This window comes from Propithecus coquereli, unplaced genomic scaffold (genome assembly GCF_000956105.1).
Source record: "Propithecus coquereli isolate 6110/MARCELLA unplaced genomic scaffold, Pcoq_1.0 Scaffold7, whole genome shotgun sequence".
NCBI lineage: Eukaryota > Metazoa > Chordata > Mammalia > Primates > Indriidae > Propithecus > Propithecus coquereli.
The window spans coordinates 9,797,542-9,823,690 of NW_012153062.1; the positions used below are offsets into that span (position 1 = coordinate 9,797,542).

Here is a 26,149-nt window from a genome sequence, read left to right on the forward strand (position 1 = left end):
AGTTACCTTACAGGGCCTTTCTATGGGTAAACTTACAATTCCTATTATGGTTCTTGAAATATTTAAACTAATGTTTGTACAGCTATTATTACCTGGCTGAGAAGCATTAATTTACTGTAACCTTCTAATACACACACACACACACACACAATATTGCATTTAAAATAGCTATATGAGACAGAAAAGTGAACATAATTCTTCATAGCAGGAATGTAAGGTGCAAAAGGCTTTAGGAACTTACAAATACACACTTAATTGTCATGTTTCCTAGAGCAGGTCTGTCTTAGCACTGCTCTCGGGTTATGAGATAAAGGAAAGTGTAGTTCTGACTGCTTGACTTTTATTAATAGTACCTAGAACTCACAGACACCTCTTCAGCAGCATTTGCAGATAATAAGGCATTGCTAATATCTTCCACCTTGTTCTTTTTCCTGTCACTCTTCTATAGTCACCTGGAAGGCCCATGTAGAAGTAAAGTGAAATGCCTTTGGGAATCAAACTAGAAGAGTTGGTAAACCATTACAGGCATACTATGACTACATACAGGAAACAAATACAAAAGACTTAAACAAAATCAAAGTTGATTTATCTCTCATATAAATATAGATAGTGAGTCTGGAGCTGGAGTGGTGGCTCCATGACGTCAGGGCTCAGGATCCTTCCCTCTCATTTTATTGCTCTAAACCATTTTCAACTTGAAGATTCTATGTGGTGGTCCAAGAGGGCTGTAGCCATGAAGACTGCACTCAAACCAGCAGGGAAACTGCAAACCAAAGGAATGAGAAGAGCCTACTACCCTTTAAGACATTTCACAGCAGCTGCACATACAGCTTCCACTTACATGCCATTGGCCAGGATTTGGTCACATGGCCAACCTAGCTATAATGAAGGCCAGAAATGCAGTCTTTATACCATGCACCCATGTACTTTGCTGAAATTTGGGGGCTCCATTACTACAGATAGAAGAAGAGAATACTAAATTCTCTAGGGGGATAACTAGCAGCCCCATCCTAAAGATTCTCTTTCCTTTTTTCTTAAGGAACGATTTTATAGTACTTACTAAGGACTGAGCATTGTCCTAAGTTTTGTTTGTTTTTGGTTTTTTTATTTGTTTGGTCTACTAAATCATTGAGTCCTCACAAGAGCACTATGAGTAAGGTTCTATTATCCGCATTTTACAGATGAGGAAATTGAATTGTAGAAAAATGAACTAACTTGCCCAAGGTCACACAGCTAGAAAATTGAAAAGCTGGAATTTAAACCAGGCAATTTGACTTATCCACTATTCAAGACTGCCTTCTCTCTGCTACATTTCAGGATATTTTCAGTCCTTTAGATGAGGCAAGGGAAAAGGGCATATCTACATAAGGAATATATCGTCCTTTTATTCAGAGAACAAATCAGCAGAACGTATAAGGGTAATACATCTATTAGCTAGTCATTTCAGGGAGTCACTTTACAGCCCCTTTTCCTACATTTAGGGCCTTTTCAAATGCTGTTTTCCTTTCCAGAATCATTTTTGCAATACCTTATTATTGAACTCTGGGTTCAAATGTCACCCCCTCAAAGAAGCCTTTCCTGATCATCCTATTTAAACATCCAGCTATCTCCACCCATCATTGCTTCTTTCATAGCACTTACCACCCTCTGAGATCATTTTATGTTTACTTGTCTGTTGCCTTTCTCCCTATCAGAATGTAAGGTTTAAGACTTACTTTCTCTGCCTCATTCTTCCCAGTAGCCTAACCATCTATGTATTCAATTCATATTTGGTAAATGTGAGAAAAAGAAAAGTAGCCCGTGGAATCAGGAACTGAACTGATACTTAACCTGAGTATTGTTAGGAACTGGCTGGGGTATTCTTTGTGAAAACATAACAATCTCACAGAACACCATCAGACAAGGTCATTCTGTGATCATGATGAAGTGCAACAACAAACAAGATCACTTAATAATCTTGCTTAAACACAGATAAAAACAAGGTCACTGTGCAGACTACAAAAATATCAAACTATCCTCCTCTCCCAGCTAATATGATTGCTGCTTCTTTGCCAATTACAGCTTTAGCCTTGCATTTTCCTCCCTCCTTCTAAGTAAGATGGATTATAATACCAGGTCTTAGAATTAGCCCCACTTCCTGACAACATCCAATAAACGTAGATCAAACTTCCATTTCGTTGAACCTTCCCCCAAAATCACCTAATATGAGCCCAAATTTTGAGTTATTTCTACCTTGTATGGAGATGACCCATAATTCCCCAGGAGGTGTGTTCTCCCTCGTTGCAACAAGTAATAAACCCAACTTTCTGATTTACAGGTATATTCCTGGAGGTCTTTTGGCTGGAAAGCATTGGGAAATGAATGCTCTTCACAATAGCTCACAATTTCGGGGTAGATTCTCTATCATACGCCATAATTTCTCCACACACCTAATCGTCTTCTGAACCTCCTTGTATCTAGTTCCTTTTAACCAAAGATTATTTTTGTTCCTTTCTCTAGGCCTGAATAACAACGCTAACGCTACTCCCACTCCTTCTCCTCTCATCCTTTTAAAATAGAAGAGGAAGAAAATTTAAACATAAAACTCGATTTTAAACAGAAACTCTCCTTTTGCTAACACCACCCTCTCCAAAGAAGTAACCAATGCTGTTCTTCCTCGTCCTAACTTTTAAAATGTCATTTATCTTTCTCCTTTAGTCTCACATCCCCCTTTCCTTCTCATTTCGCTGATCAAGGTCATTTTACTGCTCAGGAAAGTAAAGTTTTTCTCCGCTTTTTCCCCCCTCACCCGCATCTCAGGCAACAAATACATCCACAATCCCTTTTTCAAATTCTTTTTAGCCTCGCCCTCTCTCTGGCATCTTCCAAAGTTATTCCAACCAGAACCCTGCCCTTGTACAAGCCCAGCGGCCTTGGCTTGCCCATCCTTCCAAACCAGTCTTCATCCTATAACCTGCCCCAACCCAATCAGTCACACACAGCCAATTCCAGCCCTGGGTCTAAATGCCGTTCCCAGTCCTCATCCGTATCCAAGTCCCCGCCCCGTTCCGCCCCCTCACTCGGGTCTGGGACCTCCGTGGGCCTCCACCCGGCCGCAATCCCTGCAGACCCACAGCCAATGCGCGCCCTGAGTCCACACCCCTTAGCCAATCCCCGGCCACAGCCGGTCCCGGCCCATCCCGCCCCCTTCCTCCTCCGGCCCTGCACCCTCCCCTCACTCGGTCTCCTCCAGTCCCGAGATCCCGGCCCACCCCGCAGCCAGTGCGCGCCCCGAGTCAGTCCCCGCCCAGCCAGGCCCGCCAGCCCAGGCGGGACTCGAGCCTGGGAAGCGAGGTTGTTGCCTGTGAGGGAGGTGAGTGGGGCGGGAGTCGCGGCACTTCCGTGCGGAGGGACCAGGAAAGCCCGGGCGTGAGGCGCTAGGCCGCCAGGGGAGGTGTGTGGGGCGCGCTTGCCCGCGCGTGGCGGGGCTGGGGGAGGAGCCGGGCCGGACTTCCAGCGGGACCCGGACTCGCCCTCCTGAGCCGAGGCGCGAGCCGCAGGTGGCCGGACCGCCTGACCCCGGGCCCGGGAGGACTGCGGGGGCCGCTGCAGAGGGTCAGCCCCGCAATTAACACAGTTTCTTTTGGACGGGGAATGGCGCAGAGGTGACCGACCTCCTAGGAGGGAACCCCTGGACCGCGGTCATCGTCTTGCCCTTTTGCTCTTGGTTTTTGCAGTTTTGGCGTTTAGAAAGCAGTCTGGGGAGGGTAAGCCTGGACTTCTTAATTTTAAAAGGAAACAAAGGCTGTTAACTTGCCATATAAGTGAATCTTAGTGGAATCCAGAATTTTTAGTTAAAAGAGAAAAGCAGTCCAATCTGCTGCTTTTGGAGTCGGAGCAGCTCTAGCAGGCCAAGCCCCCGGCCACTACAGAAATCTGTCATCCACATGTCCGGCCTGCGGGCTCCTCTACTGCTACCTGCGGGGAGAGTTGGTCAGCTGGCCGCTTGGCACCAGGCACTCCGTTGCAGATCGACCTTTAGAAAGTTTTACTTCACGTGCTAAAAACCTAATTCCTGCTAACTTCCAACCAGTGAACCATACTCTTTCGGGAGGAATTTATAGTTACACGAATCCTATTTTCACAGAACAGCTTTTCAGCCATTTCAAGATCTGTCTCCTTAAATCTTGCGCCGACTAACTGGCTAATTTTTTCCACTCTTGCTCCAATGACGTGGCTTTGAAGCCTGTCTTTCCCGCTGTACTTCCCCAACCAGTACCTGTTCACCTCCAGATGCCCTCTGTTGTAACAATGAACCTTACCAACATTTTAGAAGTGGACTAACGTCGTGAAAGGAAAGTAATCTTTCCATCGGTCGGACTCTTGCAGCATTGCGGGCTATGCGTTATGAGTGGTAGCCCTTTTTGCCTCATGTTAATATTCCTTGAGCTTGCAGTTACCCAAATGTTCTGGACTTTGTCAAATTAAATTTCTTCCTTCTTCTCTTCCCATATGTAAACCATTTATAAATTGATAAATGTAAGTCCAGAACTTAATTCATTTTGATTGCTTTGTCTGCCTTTTAGCTTTAGATTCTGCTCCCCAAAATTTACCAACCTTCTCAGCTTCAGATCATCCCCAAATCTGCCAAGCATACCTTCTGAATCTTCATTTTAAACCATCTACTCCATTGATAACAAATCAGCAATTTAATTGTCTATTAATCATGTGTATTTGAATGTGGAGATTACCTGATGTAAATATACTATAATTAGATCAACTAGATTCACAATTTGCCTGTTTTTCTTCACAGAAATTGTTTTTTAGGGAGAAACTAGCAGAATACAGTGAAAATATTGTTTAGAATTAAGAGCCATATACCTTTTGATTTTCTCTAACTTTTGCTAATTTATTTAGCTTATTGGTGAATATACATATGCAATTTTAATTGTATTAGAAAATGCTGCTCAAATGTGTTTAAGGTACACAAGAAAAATAACTTGCTTCAAAGGGTCTGAAACTGCATCTGTTAGCCTGCTTACATTTCTGGCGAGCAGTTTTTTCACTATGGATCCCACGGTTCCTTCCACAATGAGATTTCGTACTGAAAGAGTAATGAGTGAAATGGGAAGAGAGCCTAGGTCTGGGTTTTGAGGAATTCCATCATTTAATGGTGGATTGTGGGCAAGGTAGAAAGAAAATGAGGGATTGCAATATGTCACAAGCCAAGGGAACGTGGCATTTCTGCAAGGAGAGAAGGCTTGGCCAGCAGTGTCTGCAGCTGCAGAGAGCTCACGGAAAGTAAGAGTTGCAAAATGTCCACTGGATTGAACAATATAGAGGTCAAAACTGACTTTACCAAGAGCTGCCTCTATGGAGCAATGGGTGCAAAAGTCAGATTACACTGGGTTGTGGAGTAAAGACTGAGGAGGAGACAGCTAGTAAAATAAGCAACAGGGAGAAGGTAGAGTCGAGAGTTTTATTTTTGTTTATTTGTTTCTGTTTTGTTTTTGTTGCTTTTAACCAGAAAAGACTTAACCAAGAAAAGTTGAATATACAGGAGAAAGGTGAATGTGCAGTTGAGCAAGATCGCTGTAGAGGTGGGAGGAAATGAGATCTAAGTCGTGGGAGAATTAGGACCCTCCTTCAAAGCATATCCTGTGTGACTTTCCCCAGCAGTCCACAGCTGCAGGGACCGTAGGAAAAACAGACACTGCTGTTGGGTTTGACAGACAGATGGAAAGATGGGCAAGGAGGGATAGGGCATTGTCAAAAGCATTGTCAAAGTGGTGGAACTTCATCTAAACTGGGCAAACGAGGAAGGTAAGGGCTGATTGGGAAAAAGGCAGCCTCCTGGAGATGCTGATGCTGCTGAAGAATACTGATAGTTGGAATAATTAAGCAAATTGAAAGGATTGATAGTTTATGGTCAAAGAACAGAATGCTTCAATTAATTATTTTGGAATTAGACCAGACTGGGGGACTGGCAACGTGCAGGTTATGACCATAGGAGAGAGTGACTAAGGCAGAATGGAAGATGAGAGCAACGACATGGGGGGGGGGGATATTTGATGGTTCATCTCTGAAGGCATTGAAATTATCTAGGATGATCACAGTACTTGGGGTTGAGAAGGACAGGCGTCAGGAGATCAGCAGGTCAGGAGATAGCATCAGTGAGGCTGTTGAGGGAAGTAATAGTCTGGCAGTGGTGAAATAGCAAGAAAGAGGTAGGTGATACAACATGGGCACAATGGGTAATAACAATGTATTGTGTACTTGAAAACTGAAAAGAAAGATTTTGTATGTATCAAGGACCTGGTATCTATCTTTTCAAACAACTTTCTAAATAACCTATTTCTAACAACTTTAATTTACTGTTATAAATTGTGCTTTTACTGGTGACCATATCCAGATGATTTTGAAATTTGAGTAGTTCCTAGATTGAAATATTCTGGATTTTATAGCTGCTAGAAAACGGAACTTTTACTTACTGAAATTCAATACTTTTCATTAAATTAAAGACTTATTTTTAAAATTCATAATATTATTACAGATCTCTAGTTCTAAAATGATGTATTTGTCATAAAAAAGAATGAAATAATGTGTTTTGCAGCAAATTGGATGGAATTGGAGACCATTATTGTAAGTGAAGTATCTCAGAAATGGAAAAACAAACACCACATGTACTCTCTAATAATTGGGAGCTAATTGATGAACACACACAGGCACAAAGAGATATAAAGGTCATAGGAAATCAAGAAGGGAGGAGGGGAAAGAAGGGAGGGTCAAAAATCAACCTGTGGGGTACAATGAATACTATTCCGGTGATGGGCACACTGAAAGCCCCTAGTTAAGCATTATAAAAGGTAACCATGTAACTAACTAACTAAATAAATAAAAATTAAAAAATAAAATGATATAAATTTATATAAGATAAGCAGGAATAAATTTATTGGAATGATACTAGTAATTAGAGATTATATCATAGAAAGAAAACTTGAAAGGAAGAAAAAAGCTCAGTTATCAAAAATTTTCATTTATTTTATATAAACTTATGTTCTGTCAGCTAGCTGTAAGTATCTGACAGTGATGTAACTGTAAAATATTTACTCTTCTTTTCAATTTTTCTTTTATTTTTAGAATGTTTTTGGCTCTTGGCAGTGGAGCAAGATTCCTGAAGACAATTTATTCTTCAAAAATCCTTCGATTCTCTACTTCTGCTGTAAGTGTTGTTTATTGCTTACAGATAAATATTGTACATATTCTACAATGTCCAAAAAAAGCTGTAATTTGCAGGTACTTTCTTATAAATGTTTTTTTGGAATGAATATTTCTCTTTTACAAGCTGAAGGCATCTCTTGTCACTGACTAGAACTGATGTTCACTGAGCAACTGCTTGCCTGCCTGTGGGCCAGGCCATGCATTGGGCACTGTATATTCATTATCTTATTTTATCTTCCCCAAAGTCTTCAAGTTATGAATTGTTATATTCCTATTTTACATATGAGAAAGTAAAGGCTTAGGTAGGTGTAGTCCCTTGCCCAAGGTCACACAGCTTGTAAGTGCCTAACCAGAATAGCACACTCACCCTTGTCTACTTCTAGCAGGCTGAAGGGCATGTGCTTTCTACTCAAGAAGGGATATTTTAAAAAGTACAAAAAGTACAGGCTCTGTGACTTCCAGTTTATAGGAAATACAGCATATAGAAGAACAAGTGTCATCATGGAAAATCAAACAGAAAAGTCCAGAATGTGGGTCACATCACAGGATCGATAATTGACCTAGTTACCTCTACAAGTCGGTGGCATAGGGAAAAAGTAGGAGGTGTATTTCAGGGTGACTGCCTGGGAAAGAAAGAGGTTTAAGAACCATAACCACCAAATACAATGCATGGACCTTGTTTAGGAACTTGATGCAGTCAACCAAAATGTTAAAAGACATTTTTAAAGAGAAATATGAATGCAGACTGGGTATTAAATGATAACAAGGAATTATTGTTGATTAGGTTTGGTAGTAACATTGCAGTTATATAAGAAAGTGTCAATTATTTTTAGATATATGTGTCAAGTGTGTAGGGGTGTAATGGCTTAAGGTTCAGGATTTGCTTTAAAATTACTCAGCAATTAAAGAAAAGAAAAGAAAAAGGAAAAAGAGAGACATAAGCAAGTGACTAAAAATCTTGATAATTTTTGAATCTTGGTAATGTGTATATGAGTGTTTTATATTAAGTCATAGGAAATTGGCGTTTTCATAGGACAAATATAGTTGAATATTGGCAGTTTCATGTTCAACCTAATTCTAATCTCTCAACTTTTAAGTAGGCTTGAAATTTTCATAAAAGCTATCATATGACCTTCTATATGTAAATACTATGAATTTTACCTCATAAATGCCTTGAATTTTCTCTCTCCTCTTTATTGCCACCGTGACCTTAGTTCAGGTCTTCTCCCATACATAGCTGTTGGCTGAAGCCAAGGAAGTGAGTGTGGTCGCCCAAAGGGATCATAAGTAGCCATGGTACCAAAAGGGTGTTTGTATGCAGAATTATTAATCATGGACCTTTTGTGAGACTACACACATCCAGGATTCTTCCTGAGGTATTCTGATTCTATGAGTTGGGAAACTATTTTGAAAAATCTTTCCAGGTGATTCTGTGTACATTCCAGGCAAGGATCGCTGACAATGCATTATTCAAACTTGCAGATAATTTGTAATAGAATTCAACCTGGGTGTTGTGGTAGCTTTGTGTTTAATTTTCAAGTAACTGCCAAACCACTTTCCAAAATGGTTGTACCATTTTAAGGACAATATTTTAAAAGTCCCTGTAGTTCATCAAAGTCTTTGCATTTAAAATAGGCACAACAGATAACAAGATGAAAAAAATCTTCTATTGAAGGGTAAATGAAAAAAGCAGACTGGTCAGTGTTATCAAGAGCTGTGGTGGTAGGTTTCAATTAAGCAAAACTTACCAGAACCAGCCACACTATTTACCGTAAACCTATTTAGAAAATTCTTTTCATCTATACCATCGTTAATATCATTGAAAACTTACTATGAAAGTTACATCTGAGAAACGGAAGAGAATGGAGGAGGGGATACACTTTTCTGGATTATTTGCTTTTTTTACAAAAACATTTTATTCATTACTTATGTAATTTTAAATAATGTTTTGAATGTTAAAGGAAAAATTTACTGCTATACAGCAAGAAAAGGAACAAGAGGAACTCGGGATAAAAATCACCTTTAGTCCCCTGTTTTAGCATCTAGATATTAAAGCTTTAGAAATTAGAAAATAAAATTTATGTATCCTCTGGTGCCACAATGCCAGAGAACATATTGATCAATAGGTGATTGATCAATAGAGAATGAGAGAAGGAAGGGAATGAGCAAGGAAGATTTAACAAATGAATGTTGACAAACATGTGACATGTGTCCATAGTATCATGCAGAATTTCCCCGAGAAGTCCTGTTTTAGGAAGGATGTGTTGGGGATAAGCAGTCAATAGATTATTAATGGAAGAAGAGTAGGAAAGCAGATAGGGTACGAATTGCAATCTGAATGACTAAACCTTAAATGAAGGTTAGTCTAACAAAGGGTGAAATGTGATGGTAGGAGGGATTGTGGGGTGGCGAGGGGCTATGTGGGAACCCCCTGTACTTTCCGCTCAGTTTCATTGTGAACCTAAAACTGCTCTAAAATATAAAAGTCTTTTTTTTTAAAGGGCTTCTGAAATTTAAATGCCCACCAGAGAAGCACACAAGCAAAATCAATATTTAATTTATAGCAACTGGACAAAACCTTTTCCCTCTCCTTATGTCTATCCTTCCATAAAGAAATCAACCCTCTTTTGATGTGACAGTTATATCTATTGTGCATTTAGTCCATACCCAACATCTCCTTGCCCCCTTGGTGTAAAGTTATTAATCCTACTTGTATCTAAGAGAATCTTTTCTAGTTTCTGAGTGGGCATTAGTTTTTGACTATATATTATGTGGGATGAACTATGTTTTTCCAGTTATACATTTGCCTCATTTAATAGCCATAGCATTTACATGGGGCAAGTATTGACTTTCCTTCTTAACAAATGAAGAAACTGAATTTCAGAGAAGTCAAGTAACCAGCCTACTTCACACACTAGTTTTGTTTTGTTTTTTTCCTAAACATTACGCCCTAAGAAGTAACACTAGTAGTTTTGATGTTTAATTTTGAGCTAAGATCTATCTGGCGTGAAAGCTCCTTGCATAAAATAACTTAGGAAATTGTGCTTAAAATGTAGATGTATGTTCCAAGGCACAGAGCTTGGCATGAATGTGAGGGACTGAGCACAGGCTGGCCCCAGACCCAGATTTACCACTCTTCCTGGCAAAAGTACCCGACAGAAATGACCTGTCTCTCAGCCTCAAATCCAAATTTCCAGTTTCCCTTATTGGTTTAGCCTGACTTTACCCAACCCTAATCCAATTAGCTATGGCTGAAGGATGGGTTGCATAATGTGGACAGGCGAAAGGGCTCAGGCCTGTTGATATGGGTGGGGACGGTGCTCAAACACTCATTCTTCTAAGATCTTTGCTTGGCCCTAGTGTTTTAAGAGATTAAATCAGGCTTTTTGTTCCTGGCTTGACCTGACTCTCCATTTCCTGATATTCCAGCTCTGTATTTACCTAAGCCATCAGCTCTCAGGTTTAGAAAACCTGTTTCCAATAAACTCATTTCTCTAAAGTTATTGTTAAAAGGTAATTTTCAGAAAAAGGTTAAATCACGACTCATAGAAATATAAAAATGGGCATGTGTTAAAGATTTTTATTTTACTCATATGAGGGAACTAGAGTTATAACCAGTTTAAAGGGAAAGTCAAAAAGCATAAATGTATATGTAATAAAGGAATTGAATTGTAAATGAAGGCAGAACTGGGTTTTCCACAGGATGGAGGGAAGCCAATCTAAATTCTAGACCCAGTGCTTGCATCCTTATCAGTTACCTTCAATTTACAAAAGTACAAAGTAGCTCAAAGTCACAGTCTAGCCCTGCTAGCGTCAGCCCCAAGGTTGTGCTCTATTGTAGCCAGTGCATAGTTTTCCACTGAAGTACACATTTTTTCCTGGAGTATGTTATCTCTCAGGGGAGGTCCACATGGCTTCCCTTTCACTCATGTGTTCAGTCAGCAAATATTAAATAGCTACAACATGTCAGGCACAAATAATTCTTTATAAAATAAAGTAACTAAATATGTGTTTTTTAAAAGTTTCAGTTAAATATGCACACTTTTGTGTTTATCATGATTGGATTTTTTTCCTTGTTTATCTGTAAGTCATCTTTCCCTGCTTTGCATTTCCACTTCCGAGTTTTACTTTCAGTTCTTCCACCGTTACAGGAACATTCCGTTATTTTCCTCTGCCATCTGGTGGCAAAAGACAGTAATTTGTCAGGTTTTTGAATGGACGGTTATACCTTAGAAAACATCTGAAATCTGTAAGATAATTTTGTTATAGTCTGCTTGCTTAAGGGGCATTTTGTCAAGAGGGAAAAAGAAGGCATCATTTCAAAATATCTTGGCAGCTTTTTAAAATCAGCTTTATCAAGGTTAAACAAACTGCATCCTTTTGAAATTACAATTAAGCAATCATCGGACAGATGTATATAGCAGGAAACCACTGCCACAATCAACATACGGGACATTTCCATCACCCCTAAAAGATTCTGCATGTTCTTTTGCACTCCATCCCTCACTCTGCTGATTTGCTTTTCGGTACCATAAATTAGTTTGCTTTATTTTTTTTTTAGTATTTGATATAAATGATACCACGTGGCATGTACCATTTTGTTTATGGTTTCTTTCACACATAATGATTTTGAAATTTACCAGTTTGTGGTGTATCAATAGTTCATTCCTTTTTATTGCTGAGTAATATCCCATTATATGGATATACTGTCATTTGTTTTCCTGTTCACCTGTTGATGGACCTTTGGATTGTTTCCAGCTTTTGGCTACTGTGAGTAAAGCTGTTATGAACATTGCTATGCAAGCCATTGTGTGGACAGAGGGTTTCATTTCTCTTGTAAATACCAAACAGTAGAATGGTTGGGTTGCATGATGGATTTATGTTTAATGTTTAAGTAACTGCCAAACTGTTTCCCAAAGTGGTTATATCATTTTATGTTCCCACCAGGCTTGTGTAGAGTTCCAGCTGCCCAACATCCTTGACAACACTCGGTATCTACAATTTTAGCCACTCTGATGGGTATCTAGTGGTGTCTCATTGTGATTATAATTTTCACTTCCCTGATTACTGATGATGGTGAGCATCTTAGAATGTGTTGTTTGGCCATTTGTATATCTTCTGTGAAGTGGCTGTCACATTTTTTTGCCCATTTTTAATTGGGTTGTTTGCCTTGTTCAGTTGTAAAATTGTTTGTATATTCTGCATGAAAGTCCTTTGTCAGCTATATGTATGTAAATATTTTCTTCCATTCTGTGGCTCACCTGGCAACTTTTTAAGAGATATTTGAGCCCATTGAATGATATAATAGATTTTATAGGTTTTTTTTAAGTCAGGCAATTATAATAATTATCATTTTTGTGTGTTCAGTTCTCAGTCCCTCTATGATAGTGAAGTTGGGAGATTTGACTATTTGGTCTCATGTAAAGAAAAGAAAACTGAGAGAATGGGTAGAATGGAGATGAACCAAAGCCCTCTCAGGTTCAAATTCCTGGTTTCAGTTCCTTTCAGCCTGGCTGTATCTCTGCCCTTCCCCAGGTAACGTGAGCTTCCTAATAAATTCTCCTTTTCACCTAAACTGTTTCAGATTGAGTTTCTGTCTCACATAACTAAGAGATCTGATTAAAGCTTTGGAGCTGCAAAGGCATCTTATGCACTGATCTCTTTCCCACTGTCCAACCTGGAACACGCACTCTGCCCTTCAGCACAAGTTACCGCTCTGCCCTGAGAAGTAACAAAATCTCCTGGAAGCATGAGCAGCCAAAACAGTTATGCAGCACAAAATAAAAAGAAGCAGGGAAGCTAGGAAAGGATATAACAAAGTTTCAATTTAAAATAGATCTATATTTAAACAGAACAGACATGTAGGAAGAGGCATAAGTGCTAAGGAATGAAGGAATACTAAGTGTCATCACTGTGGTTGTTGGAACATCAAAACATACATACAAATGTGTGTGTGTTTATATGTATGTGTATGTGTATAAACACACACGCACACACACAGTCATGCTTTACTTAATAACAGGGATACCTGAGAAATGTGTCGTTAGGCCGATTTGGTTGTTGTGCAAACATCGTAGAGTGTACTTACGCAAACCTAGATGGTATACCCTACTACACACCTAGGCTGGTGTGTAGCTCAGGGGTGGAGAACCTTTTCATGTTGAAAGGCTGTATTAATTTAGCTGTAATCAAATAAGGCTGCATTCAAGAAACTTCAATTAGATATACTTAAGAATATACATTATTTTGTAAAAATCTAACTACTATGTACTTAATAATTTCAAAAAATGAAAACTATTTGTTAATTTTAAAGATAACCAACCTTTTAATGACTTTGTTGTGTCTGCTTTTTGTTGGAAAACATTTGAATATTTGGTTGCAGCATGGAGGTCTGCAGTTTCAGTTGATCCTCTAGATCAGCGGTGCCCAATCTTTTTGGCACCAGGGACCAGTTTCATGGAAGACAATTTTTCCACTGACACAAGGGGTGGGTGGGTGTGGCTCAGGTGGCGATGCAAGGGATGTGATGGGGAGCGGCTGTAAATACAGGTGAAGCTTCCCTTGCTTACCTGCCATTTACCTCCTGCTGTGTGGTCCTGTTCCTAACAGGCCACTAACCGGTACCAGTCCTGCGGGCCAGGGGTTGGGGACCATAGCTCTAGATAGGCATCAGTCATGTGTGACCTTAAGGGCATCTTGATTTGGGTTAGGTAGGAAAATGTAGATTCGCAGCATAATTTCACACACATAATGATTTTGAAATTTACCAGGTTGTGGTGTATCAATAGTTCATTCCTTTTTATTGCTGAGTAATATCCCATTATATGGATAAGGATAAGTGGTTGAAAAGCAAGAAAGCATTTTCCAGCATGTTGCCGAAGGCGTGGGTGTTCTACTGCATTTTTCCATATTTCAATTGGATCTTTCTTACCATCGGACAATGACCTTAAAATGTCATCTACTGAGAGCTCGATCAATTCCATCTGTAGTTCTTTAGGTGCCTTGGTGATATCGATTGGGTGAGGCTGAAATGCTAATTTTTGTGTGATGTCATGATTCTCAAAGTCAGTGAAACTTTCATTATATTCTCTACTTAGTAGGTCTGTAACAGCTGTGTATTCTTTAAATGATTTGCACATATCCTGTTCATCTGTGACCTTTGCTAACTGGGGAGAATGTTCATCTGAAATTTCCTTTTGAAGAAGTGTTTTGAAAAAAGATAGCTTTTTCCAAAATGCTTAGATTTTTTGCCACATATCATATATAGACTTTGCAAAGAAATATTCAAGTTGTTTTGATTTGACATATCACACAGAAATGCTGCATTCCTATATAAATCTTCTTTCAATAATTCACATTGCTGATTCTGTTCTTGATAAAATTTCACTATCTGTTCTCACAGAGATAAAGTTTTGGCTAACACCTGTCCCTGTGATAGTCAATGAGCTTTAGAGTGATACAGCAAATCCACACTGAATACCTCTCATTCAACTTTAGCATGTTATGAACCTCATAATGCCATGTTGAATTTGCACAAATACAGTTAACAATAGTTATAACTTTTTGCAGAGTGTCACTTAAAATAGTAGCTTTAGCACAGAGATTTTGCTGATGCAAGATACAATGAAAAGAAATGAGAACATCTGGATCTGTTAATATTTTTTTTTTGTCTGCACAATAAACCCTTCGTGTTCTCCTGTCATGGAAGGTAGACAGTCTATACATACACTCGCTAAATTTACCAAATCCAGTCTGACTTCATGACACTTATCTTGAAAGTTGTTGAAGATATCTCTTTCCCATGTTCTGTTCACAAGAGTGTCCAAAGTGAGTAACTCTTCTGAGCAAAGAAAATCTTCTATTGTGACCCAAATGAAGTATAAAACCTGCACCAAGTCAGTAGTATCAGTTGATTCATCCAAAGTGATTAAATAATATATATTTTCCTTTTGAAATATTGCATAAGTTGTTCTGTTAAGTTGAAGGCTAATTCATGCTGCCTATTAGTTATGGTTCTTGAAAGAGGCAGTTCTTTGTACTTTTAAATGTTGTCAGGGTCTAAGCATCCTAGAACTTCAACAATGCATTCTTTCACATTTTCTACATCACTGAATGGCTTCCCTTTTTTCCCGAGTATATAAGCTATTTTATAAGTTGCTTCAGTGACATTATTTCTAGGTCTTATTGCTGCTTGAAAGAATTGTCTTTGCTTCTGCTTTTCATCTTTTAATTTCTGCAATACAAAGTTTGTGCCTCTCCCTCTAATTTAAAATATTTGTGGTCCTTATGAGTGTTATAATGCTAATGAGCATTGAATTTCTTTAATGTTGATATTGCAGTATCACAAAGCAAACAGATCATCTTGTCTTTAGCAGAAACAAGATAATATTGCAATTCCCAATTCTCATTAAAAAATCTGTTTTCTTACTTTGGCATTCTCTTGGTCTTCTTTGACATGATGGGCTACTAAGCAGACAGAATTAAAAAGTATTGTTGAACTGTGCAACTATTCACAAATTCCACTTCAGACAGAAACACAGTGCACCGCTGTCAAAAGCTGATAACAGACTGAAGTACTCGACCCCCATAAACTCTCGCCAACCAGCCTCATGTGATAGTGGTGCCAGTCAGGTGGGGGAAGCTAGAACTAAATCACGAGTGTAACAGCTTACTGATGTTCTAATTGTGCTGGTCAATCTGGGAGGATTATTTCGTTGAATCTTATTTTATTATTTGGTATTTTAAAAATAAAATATAAAAAGGCAAAGTGCATTAATAAAAATAAAAGGATTTGTTTGTAAAATTTGGATTCAGTCAAAAGGCCACACTTAAAGACCTAGAAGGCCACATGTGGCCTTAAAGCCGCAGGTTCCCCACCCCTGCGGTAGCCTATTGCTCCCAGGCTACAAACCTGTACAGCATGTTACTGTGCTGAATACTGTGGGTAACTGTAACACAGTGGTAAGTATTTATGTATCTAAATATAAAAAAGGTACAATAAAGACACAATATAAAAGATAAAAAATGATACGTCTGTACAGGGCACTTACCATGAATGAGATCTTGCAGGAATGCAAGTTGCTCAGGGCGAGTCAGTGAGTGGTGAGTCCATGCGAGGCCCAGGACGTTACTGTGCACTACTGTAGACTTTATAAACACTGTGCACTTAGGCTGCCCTAAATTTATAAAATTTTTTTCTTCAGTAATAAATTAATCTTAGCCTACTGTAACTTTTTTAGCTTAAAAATGGTTAGTTTTTTTAAATTCATTGACTCTTTTGTAATAACACTTAGCATAAAATACAAATTGTACAAAATATTTTTATGCAAAAACTTTATGTCCTTATTCTATAAGCTTTCTCTTTTTAAACTTTTTTTTTTTTTTACTTTTTAAACTTCTTAGTTAAAAACTAACATACAAACATACAGATTAGCCCAGGCCCAGGCAGAATCAAGATTATCAATATCAGTGTCTTCCAGTTCTACATCTTGTCCCAGTGGAAGGTGTTAGGGGCAATAAGACACATGGAGCTGTCATCGCTTATGACAACAATACCTTCTTCTGGAATACGTTTTGAAGGACCTGCTGGAGGCTGTTTTATAGGTAACTTTTTTTAATAAGTAGAAGGAGTATACTCTAAAGATAAAAAAGTATAGTAGAATAAATACATAAACCCGTAACAGTCATTTATTATCATTTTCAAGTCTTATGTGCTGTGCGTAATTGTATGTGCTATACTTTTATATGAGTAGAAGCGCAGTAGGTTTGTTTCCACCAGCATTGCAACAAACACATGAGTAATGCATGTGCCATGATGTTACGACTGCTAGACATTACTAGGCAATAGGAATTTTTCAGTTTCACCATAATCTTCTGGGATCACCGTCATATATGTGTTCTGTCATTGACCAAAATGTCATTATGCAACACGTGACTCTGTGTGTGTCTTATATATAATATAAAGCTTCCATAAGCATAAATCAAAAGGTAATGTGTTTGCTAGTTTAGATAGAACTAGATGGCTATAATGTTGACGATATTTCTTATCTTTCTTGTGATAATGAATAGTTTTGTTAGGGCACTCACCCTCCACATCAAACTTTAAAACTAAGGGAAACAGCGGAGACCATATAATTCAATGGACAGCATACCTTACCTACAATTGCAAACACTGGAAATAACAAATGCCCACCAATCAGTAAATTAATGAATAAAGTATGATGCATAAACAACCTGAAATATACCTAATAATTAAAAGTGAAAATTTTGTGATGACTAAGAAAATTCATAAAATGCTTAACATACAGTACTCTGTTCAGAGACAATGAAAAATATTTTAAAAATTACGCATGATTGCAACTATAAATGCCCAGGAAAATAACTGTTTTGGCCAGCCCAGCAGCAGGCGTCACACGAAAGGAGTGCCTGTTACGCATGGTGCTCACTGTGCCCCCTCCTAGTCCTGGAGCACTTGTGTTCATCTGATTCTCAAGCCTGATTTTTGTAAATTTATTTTTTATTTCTCTATATTCGTGGGGTGCAGGTGCAATTTTGCAACATTGTGGCGAAGTCAGGGCCTTCAGTGCATCCATCACTGGAGCAGCACGTACCCACCAAGACAAGCCTGATTCTTACTGTTTTCACTTCTCCAACCATTAGCTTTGCTGTTTCTATTTCTGGCCTTTTTTTGCACTTATTATTAATATTGTTGTTATCATTAATATTAATTCTTTTTTTCTGTGACCTTGGCTTCTCTGGATGAAGGCTTGATTCACAGCTAGTACAACACAGATATCAACAGCTTTGATTTCTCCAGCTTCAGCCCACCATTTGGGAAGACTTTTTCCACACCTGTCCCATCCCACCTACCTGCATTAGGTTTTATAGGAAGAGTCCTTTAAATATATACAGTGGAAACTTTGAGGTGCTAAGGTCTCAGAATCATCTTTTTTCATCTTTCCAAACTTTGCTTGTTCCAGCACATTTGCAGTAAACATTTTAGAGACGGGATAATCTTTTCTTTGTCAATAGCACCACCTGGTGGTCAATCTGTACAACTGCATTTTTTAGCTTCAAGTTAACGAAAGATTAAAGGTGCTGCTTATGATTTCACTAGCAGTTTTGTGCTAATAACATAGTATAGGCCTGGCATGGTGGCTCACCTGTAATCCCAGCACTTTGGGAGGCTGAGACAGGAGGATCGCTTGGCCTCAGGAGTTCAACACCACCCTGGGCAATGTAGTAAGAGCCCCTTCTCTACAAAAAAAAGTTTAAAAATTAGCCAGGCGTGGTGGTACGTGCCTATAGCTCTAGCTGCTCAGGAGGCTGAGGTGGGAGGATCACTTGAGTCCAAGAGTTCGAGGTTACAGTGAGCTGTGATCATACTGCTGCAGTCCGTGAGACCCTGTCCCTAATAAGTAGTAACAATAACATAGCAGTACAGTATAATTATGACAGCTAGTATCACTATGATAGTATATCTACCTGGTTGCAAAAGCCATCTCACAGGGTTAGCTGGTCCAGAAAGTACACAAGCCTTATAGATGTTCTCTTACATACCTGGGGCTCATGCCTCATTCCCCATAGGATTCCAGGTTTGTTTTAATTTCCTGATAGTGGATCTATTCTGGGCGGCAGTTCTTAGACAGTGAGCATTTCCGTCTACTGCTGAATCTTGGTGTCTTTGGACATTGTGGGGTATATTGTGAACTTACACCACTGTATTAGTTTCCTCGGGTTGCCTTCACAAAGCACCACAAACTAGGCGGCTTAAACAACACCAATTTATTCCCTCACAGTTATGGAGGATAAAAACCTGAGATCAAAGTATTGGCAAGGTTGGTTCCTTCTGAGCACTGCAGGGGAGGTTGTTTTCTACCTTTCCCATATCTTCTCGTGATTTCCTGGCAATCTTTGGCATCCCTTGGCTTATGGAAACATCACGCCAGTCTCTGCCTCCATCTTCACATGCTGTTCTCCCCGAGTCTGTCTCTGTCCAAATTTCCCCTATACGGACACCAGTCATACTGGATTAGGGCTCACCCTAATGACCTTGTCTTTACTAATTCCATGTGCAGTGACCCTATTCTGAGGTGCTGGGAATTAGGGCTTCAACATATGAAATTGAGAGGGACACAGTGCAGCCGGTAACAGCCACCTATCTCTTTATACCGCCAGACTTCATTTCTGCCACGTTTTTCACAATTATTTGCTGCTCTTCCCAGCCGGACAGTTATATTTCCTTGCCCCATTGATGTGAGGCTTAGCCTAAAATTGCTTTGGCCAATAACATATGAATAGAAGTGAACGTTTGAGAGCTTTTTCCCCTCTGCCATGAAACAGGCAGTATTCCAGATAGAGGCTGTTTCACCAGCCTGTGTCTCAGATGACAATGACATGGAACAGAGCAGCAGCTGAACTTCAGTGGATATGTAGTGTGAACAAGAAAATCTTTATGATTTTAAGTCACCAAGACTTTGGGGTCATTTGTTACTGAAGGATAAGTTCACTTAAGCTGACTGACACTGTAACTTCACTCCTCATGTGAGTGGGTTTTTTTCACCCATCCGTCAGATGTTTGTTGAAAACTTGTCCTGTGCTAGGCATAGCACTATGTGTTGGACACTGATGATGTCAACTCGACTAGGCCGCGGTGCCCAGACACTTGCTAAACACCAGTTTAGGTGTTACTGTTAAGGTATATTTCAGATGAGATTAACATTTAAGTCGGGGGAACTTCGAGTCAAGCTGATTACCCTCTGTAATGTGGGTGGGCCTCATTCAGCTGAAGTCCTTAGGAGAAAAAAGATTGAGGTCCCCCGAGGAAGAGGGAATTCTGCCTTCAGACTCTAGCTGCAACATCAGTTCTTCCCAGGTGTCCAGCCTGCGGCCTGCTCTGCAGAGTTCAGATTTTGCAGCCCTCATGATAGCATGAGCCAAGTCCTTAAAATAAACCTCTCACGTGTTCTATGGGTTCTGTTTCTCTGGAGAACCCTGAATAATAAATACACACATCAGAGAACAAATTATGCTCACAGTGTAAAGGAAGATGCAGACAAACAGATTATAGTATTATGTACAAAAGGCTGGAAAGTACAGCAGGTCCTCAAATAACATTTCATTATAATGTTGATGTTAAAAAAAAAAATGGATTCCCAGCCAGAGGCACTGTCTGCGTGGAGTTTGTACAGTCTCCGTGTGTCTGCATGGGTTTGCTCCGGGTGTACTCGGTGTCCTCCCATGTTCCAAATACGTGCACGTTAGGCTAACAGGAGCATCTAAATTTTCCCAGTCTGATTAGGCGTGGGGTGAGTCTGAGTGAGCCCTGTGATGGGACTATGTCCTGTCCAGGGCTGGTTCCCAGGGTGGGCTCCAGCCACTGCAGGCCTGAACTGGAATAATTGGGTAAATAGTCATCTTACTTGTCTTTATTAATCTTTCTTAAATGTATGTACAGCTCACATTCATTTCAATATTTAATATTAGAAGTGTTTTAGTCTTTATTTAGAAGTTTGGTGATATTTTTGTGACCAGAAACATGCCATAGGAACTTACCTCTTGTTTGTATCAATTATCCTGTGTAAAATTGGTCTCATTATACGTCGTTTTGCTTAAAGTTTCCAAGAACCTACAACACAGGTAAGTGAGGACTTACTGTGGTGCACATGGTGGGAGCACACAGGAGCACTTGACCTTGACTTGTGGAATCAGAGAAGGCTTTCCAGAGGAAAGGAAGTCAAATGTGAGGACCATAGATGGCAGGTGGACCAGGAGTGAGCCAAGAGCAGGGACGGTGTGGCCGGTACCAGAGATTGGACTGAGTAGAGAACACGCATTCTCAACAAGGGCATTTATTACAATGGTTTGTGGCCATCCAAAGCTCAGTTCTATCTGACAACATCTTATTCCTTAGTATTTAATTGAGGGATAAGAAGATGATTAGGAAAACATGTCTAAGAAGGCTCCATGGGGGAGCAGTGATAAAAAAGAGATTGAGAAACATTGGTATAGAAAGACCATTTGGGCTGAGGAAAGATCACATATGAGGCCACAGAAGTGAGAGAGAATGTGGACCATTTGAGAAAATAGAATGATTGGCAGGAGGGGGAGGCAGGGAGAGCAGCCAGAGAAGAGGCTGGTCTAGATACAGATTTTAAGGAAAATTAAATCGGGAAATGCATTTTGACCTCAATTGTCTAAATAATTTTAAGTAAAATCGAACTTTGTGTCTGTATTAATTACAGCACAGCACGCTCATTTGTTTACGTATGACTCTGTCCTTCATGTTTGTGGTTCCTGTTCGTGGTTCCTGTTTGTGGTCACGTACTGAATGAATCATTAAGCTTTAAACATTGTTTCAGAGATAGCAAAGGGCATTTGTTAAAATATCTGTTTCAATCTATCATACTGGCACCTTTTAGTTTTTCAATTGTAGTCTCTAGAATAGCATCATGTTCAGGTGGGTACTTAATCATAACGCTATTCCAGAAGATGCTTTAACCTCTGGAAAATTTTCATGTGATTTACTTCACTGGAGTTTCAAAGATTAAAAATATGAGACTAAAAGAGGTTTTATTCTTGGTCCCATTATTGGGAATAGAATGAGAACAATGGTCTATTTAATAATCATTATCATTATCTTCCTCCCAGATTGAATTAAAATTACTTTAATACTCTGTTAGAAAATTCTTTGCAAAAATGCTGTCAATCACTTTTTTTATTTCCACCAACTTGTTAACAATGAACTCAAAGCTAATTCAATACTTTTGAGAGATAGTATAAACTTAATTTTAGAATCTAAAGAACTAAAAAATTATATGCTGTATGATTATTTTAACTTCTAATATTTTTCTAGCACAGCCTCAGCTTACTTGTAAGTAGACCTAATCTAAATTTCTAATGTACTTTTAAGGAGCAGCATTCCGGTAATCTTTTTGGAAGGTGTTATTATGTAATAGACAGTATAAGATAACAGTTCTGAGTATGGGTTCTGGAGTCAGATTGTCTGGGTTCAAATCCTGCTTTAAACCTGTTTGTGTTTAAATATTACTAGCATTTAGAAATTTGAGCATATGTGAAAAGTTGTGTGATCTCACCCTCTCTGTACCTCGCTTTCCTCATGTAAATTGTAGCTCATGATAGAACTACTACATAGGGATATTGGAAATATAAGTTAATAAGTTAATTATGTAAAGTACTCAGAAAAGTACCCAGTATATACTCAGTACTCAATGTTAGCTGTTATTATTTGAGACCCGTTATTGAATAGTTTTAAAACCATTGTTGAGTGCTTCGTGTATGCTATACAAGGAACTTACTTAATATATCTCACCTAAAGTGATCTTCAGAGCATGGCTCAAAATTTCTTTTTTTAGCATTATTATTGTCATTTTTAGTACATTTCAGGCTTTTAAATTTATTAGCTTTTTAGGCTAGGATGATACTTTTTGTCCTTAGGTGAGAAGATTAACTTGTTATGACGGGGGCCCGTTCATTGTCTGTGGTGAACGTATCTTACCCTTGCTCTGTAAACCTATCTTGCCCTTCTTCAATAAACTTCGTTTCATGCTTGCCTTGCTTTGGGTGTATCTGGTCATTCTTCGGCCAAGAGCACACCAAGAACCAAGATCAGACAACTGCCTACCCTACATAAGGAGATCACAGAAGAGTGACTCTAAGAAGAAGAATGCATATTCTTTTAGCATAACTCTGCAACTAATCAATAAAGTAAACTGTGTTTATAAAAAATAAAAACAAGTAAAATGAAATTCATTTTAAAAGCATTCCTTCAGGCAGTAGATGGGAGATGGATTCTTCTTCAGAATTTTGTATTGGAGTCTAGAATTTATCTTTACAAAACTATTATTTACATGGTGACAACAAGAAAAAGGAAGAGTTACCCATGATTTACTGGAAGTTTTGAGTTTTGATTAAAGTAATTAAAATGCTTTTAATATTTATATCTTTCAGAAAATGTCTGTGAAATTCACAAATGCAAAACGAATTGAAGGCCTTGATAGTAACGTGTGGTGAGTATCTTAGAATAAACAATAATAATTTGGTCAGGTTTTCCTACATATTTTTATACCCTTAGTTGGGAATTTTTAGCCTCCTCCATAGTCTGTAAATAAAGCCGCTCATTTAATATATCCATTAAGTGGCAATGGAAAGACTTGAGCAATCAATATGCTGAATTATTCATTTAGCAAGTGTGCCAGGTCCAGAGCTGGGCACTGCACACCTGGCAGAGAAATAGGCAAATGTGGTGATGCCCTCATGGAACTTACCTTCTAGTCCATAGACTTTTCTTATTAGTTCTACTCTCTAACAGTTGATAAGCCAATCTAGCAGCAGCTAAGTTGAGAAAAATATATAGATATAGATATATTACATACGGTTAAAACATGGGCGACATGGAACTGAGGTTTGTATGGAACATTAAGTTCATTACTTCAGCCATCATTTTATTATGTAAACTCATTTTATGGGTGGTAAAATTTTTGTTGGGAACTCACTATTTTTTTAATTCATAAGACTAAGCTAGGTCTTATTTTTCAGTTTTGTAATAAGACTGTAGGTAATGAGAAGTAAAAAGCGAATTTTGTAATTATCGTATTATTAATATCAGTATTTTTTTTTTTAATCTTAGGATTGAATTTACGAAGTTGGCTGCAGACCCTTCTGTTGTGAATCTTGGCCAAGGACTTCCAGATATATCCCCTCCTATATATGTAAAAGAAAAATTATCAAAGATTGCAGCCATTGATAGCCTCAATCAGTATACACGGGGCTTTGTAAGTGCACCAGGACCTTTTGGGGCGCAGGCTTGTATTTGTCTTGTATTGTGAGTGCGCTTCTATCACTTATATGTAATTTTCTTTCTGGGATCCACTGTCTCAACCTGGTAACCTCAGGAACTCCCACCCTTGCCCTTATGTGCTGGGATGAGCCTTCCCTATTTCCAGCCCCTCCGTTCTGTTTTGGCCCTTACTTTACTGTTGTTCCAACATGGGCTCCTATGGCAGAGAATAATATTCTCTTGAGACATGTTTTTTCCATCTTGTTAACACTTAAACAAGCACTGACCCCTTAATTAATATACTATATTTCCAACTAGTTACTTTTCTTCCTCTCGACCCTAACTAACTCAACTCCCATCCGTCTGTGATGAAATGCCTAGGCTATCCAGAGATTTCCTAGATGTAGATGTACCTTTGAACTATATCTTATGTATCTGTTAACAGACTTAGATCTGTTATGCCTCAAGCCATCCAATTATCATACGTCTGAGCATGTCTTTTCCTTTTAATGACAGTGTGGAAAATGGGGGAGGGGTATAAGAGGAAGCCTGTTCACTTTTTGTCTTGTATAGTAGTCTAAGTATAAAAATCCAACAAAGGGCTTTGCTTTGGGAATGGAGCACAGGGAAAAGCAGTGAGACTGGTGTGTGTCCCAGGGTTTGACACTGGCAGGAATCCCTGCTCTCCGTAGACTCTGACTCCCTGGCCCACCCTACAGACCCACATCGCAGATACTCCACACAGCCCCCTCCCCGGCCTATTTAAGTCCATAACGAAAGGCTAGAAATGAACAAGCAATAGAGAAAATTAATGAAACCAAAAGCTGGTTCTTTGAAAAGATCAAGAAATAGAAGTTTTAGTTAGATTGATCAATAAAAAAGAGAAAACACAAAGTACCATATAAAGAATGAAAGAAGGAATATCATTATGGATCATACAGATACTAATACAATAATAAGATAAAATTATGAGTAATTTTATGTCAATATATTGACAACTTGGATGAAATGAACAAATTATTTGAAAGATATAAATTACCGAAACTGACACAAGGAGAAATAAAAACCTGACTAGCCTCATGTCAAAGAAAGAAAATGAATTTGTAATTAAAATCTTTTACAAGCAACCCTTGATACCCAGATGGCTTACTGGTGAAGTCTATCAAGCATTTAAGGAAGAAGTAATACCATTTCTCTGCAAATGCATTCAGAAAATAGAGCAGGATGGAAAACTTCCCAACTAATTTTATGAGACCAGTGGTATCCTGAGACAAAAGCCAGACAAAAAACAAAGAGATAAAATTCAAATATCACTCATGAACATAAAAACAAAACTCTTGAAATTTTAGCAAATCAAATCCAGATGTGTGTGTATGTGTGTGTGTGTGTATATAAAGATATGAAACATCGTATGTCCTGACCAAGGAAGGTTTATCATAGGAATGTAAGATTGGTTTAATATCCAAAAATCAATTATTGAAGTTCAGCATATTAACAGAATATAAAATAAAAATCATATGATCATCTAAGTAAATATACAGAAATTGCATTTGACAAAATTCAACCCTCACCTATAATAAAAACTTTCAGCCAATTGGGAATAGAATAGAAATTTCTCAATCTGATAAAGGGAATCTGAGAAACCTAGAGATTACACTTGTTGTAATCCACAGAAAGTAGAAAAATTGGGAACACAGCAAGGATGCCACTCTCACCATTGTTATTCAACAATGTACCGAAGCCCTATGAGACGGAAACATACAGAGAAGAAAGAGAAAAAATTAAAACTCTCATTTGCAGAAAACATAATCACATACATAAAATATCCTAAGGAGTTCTACAAAAACCTACTACAGCTAATAAATGAATTGAGCAAGTTTGCAGGATAGAAGGTCAATATACAAAATCAATTGTATTTCTACATATTAAAAACAAACGGAAAGTAAATTTTTAAATTTAAAATACCATTTATAATAGCACACAAAAACATCAACCATATAAGACTAAATTTTTTTTTTTTTTGAGACAGAGTCTCACTGTGTTGCCCTGGGTAGAGTGCCGTGGCGTCAGCCTAGCTCACAGCAACCTCAAACTCCTGGGCTCAAGCGATCCTTCTGCCTCAGCCTCCCGAGTAGCTGGGACTACAGGCAT

The 26,149-nt window shown here is 38.6% G+C and overlaps 1 protein-coding gene across 1 annotated transcript in view; it reads left to right on the forward strand.

Moving 5' to 3' along the window:
* Positions 1 to 3,268: 3,268 nt before the first annotated feature.
* CCBL2 (cysteine conjugate-beta lyase 2) overlaps positions 3,269 to 26,149 on the forward strand; it is a 56,026-nt gene continuing 33,145 nt past the window's right edge. Inside the window, exons 1-4 of the mRNA XM_012661023.1 lie at positions 3,269 to 3,352; positions 7,120 to 7,201; positions 23,170 to 23,228; positions 23,849 to 23,993. Of these exons, the coding sequence (XP_012516477.1) occupies positions 7,121 to 7,201; positions 23,170 to 23,228; positions 23,849 to 23,993 (285 nt within the window). The 5' untranslated portion in view covers positions 3,269 to 3,352; position 7,120. The remainder of the gene's footprint in view (positions 3,353 to 7,119; positions 7,202 to 23,169; positions 23,229 to 23,848; positions 23,994 to 26,149) is intronic.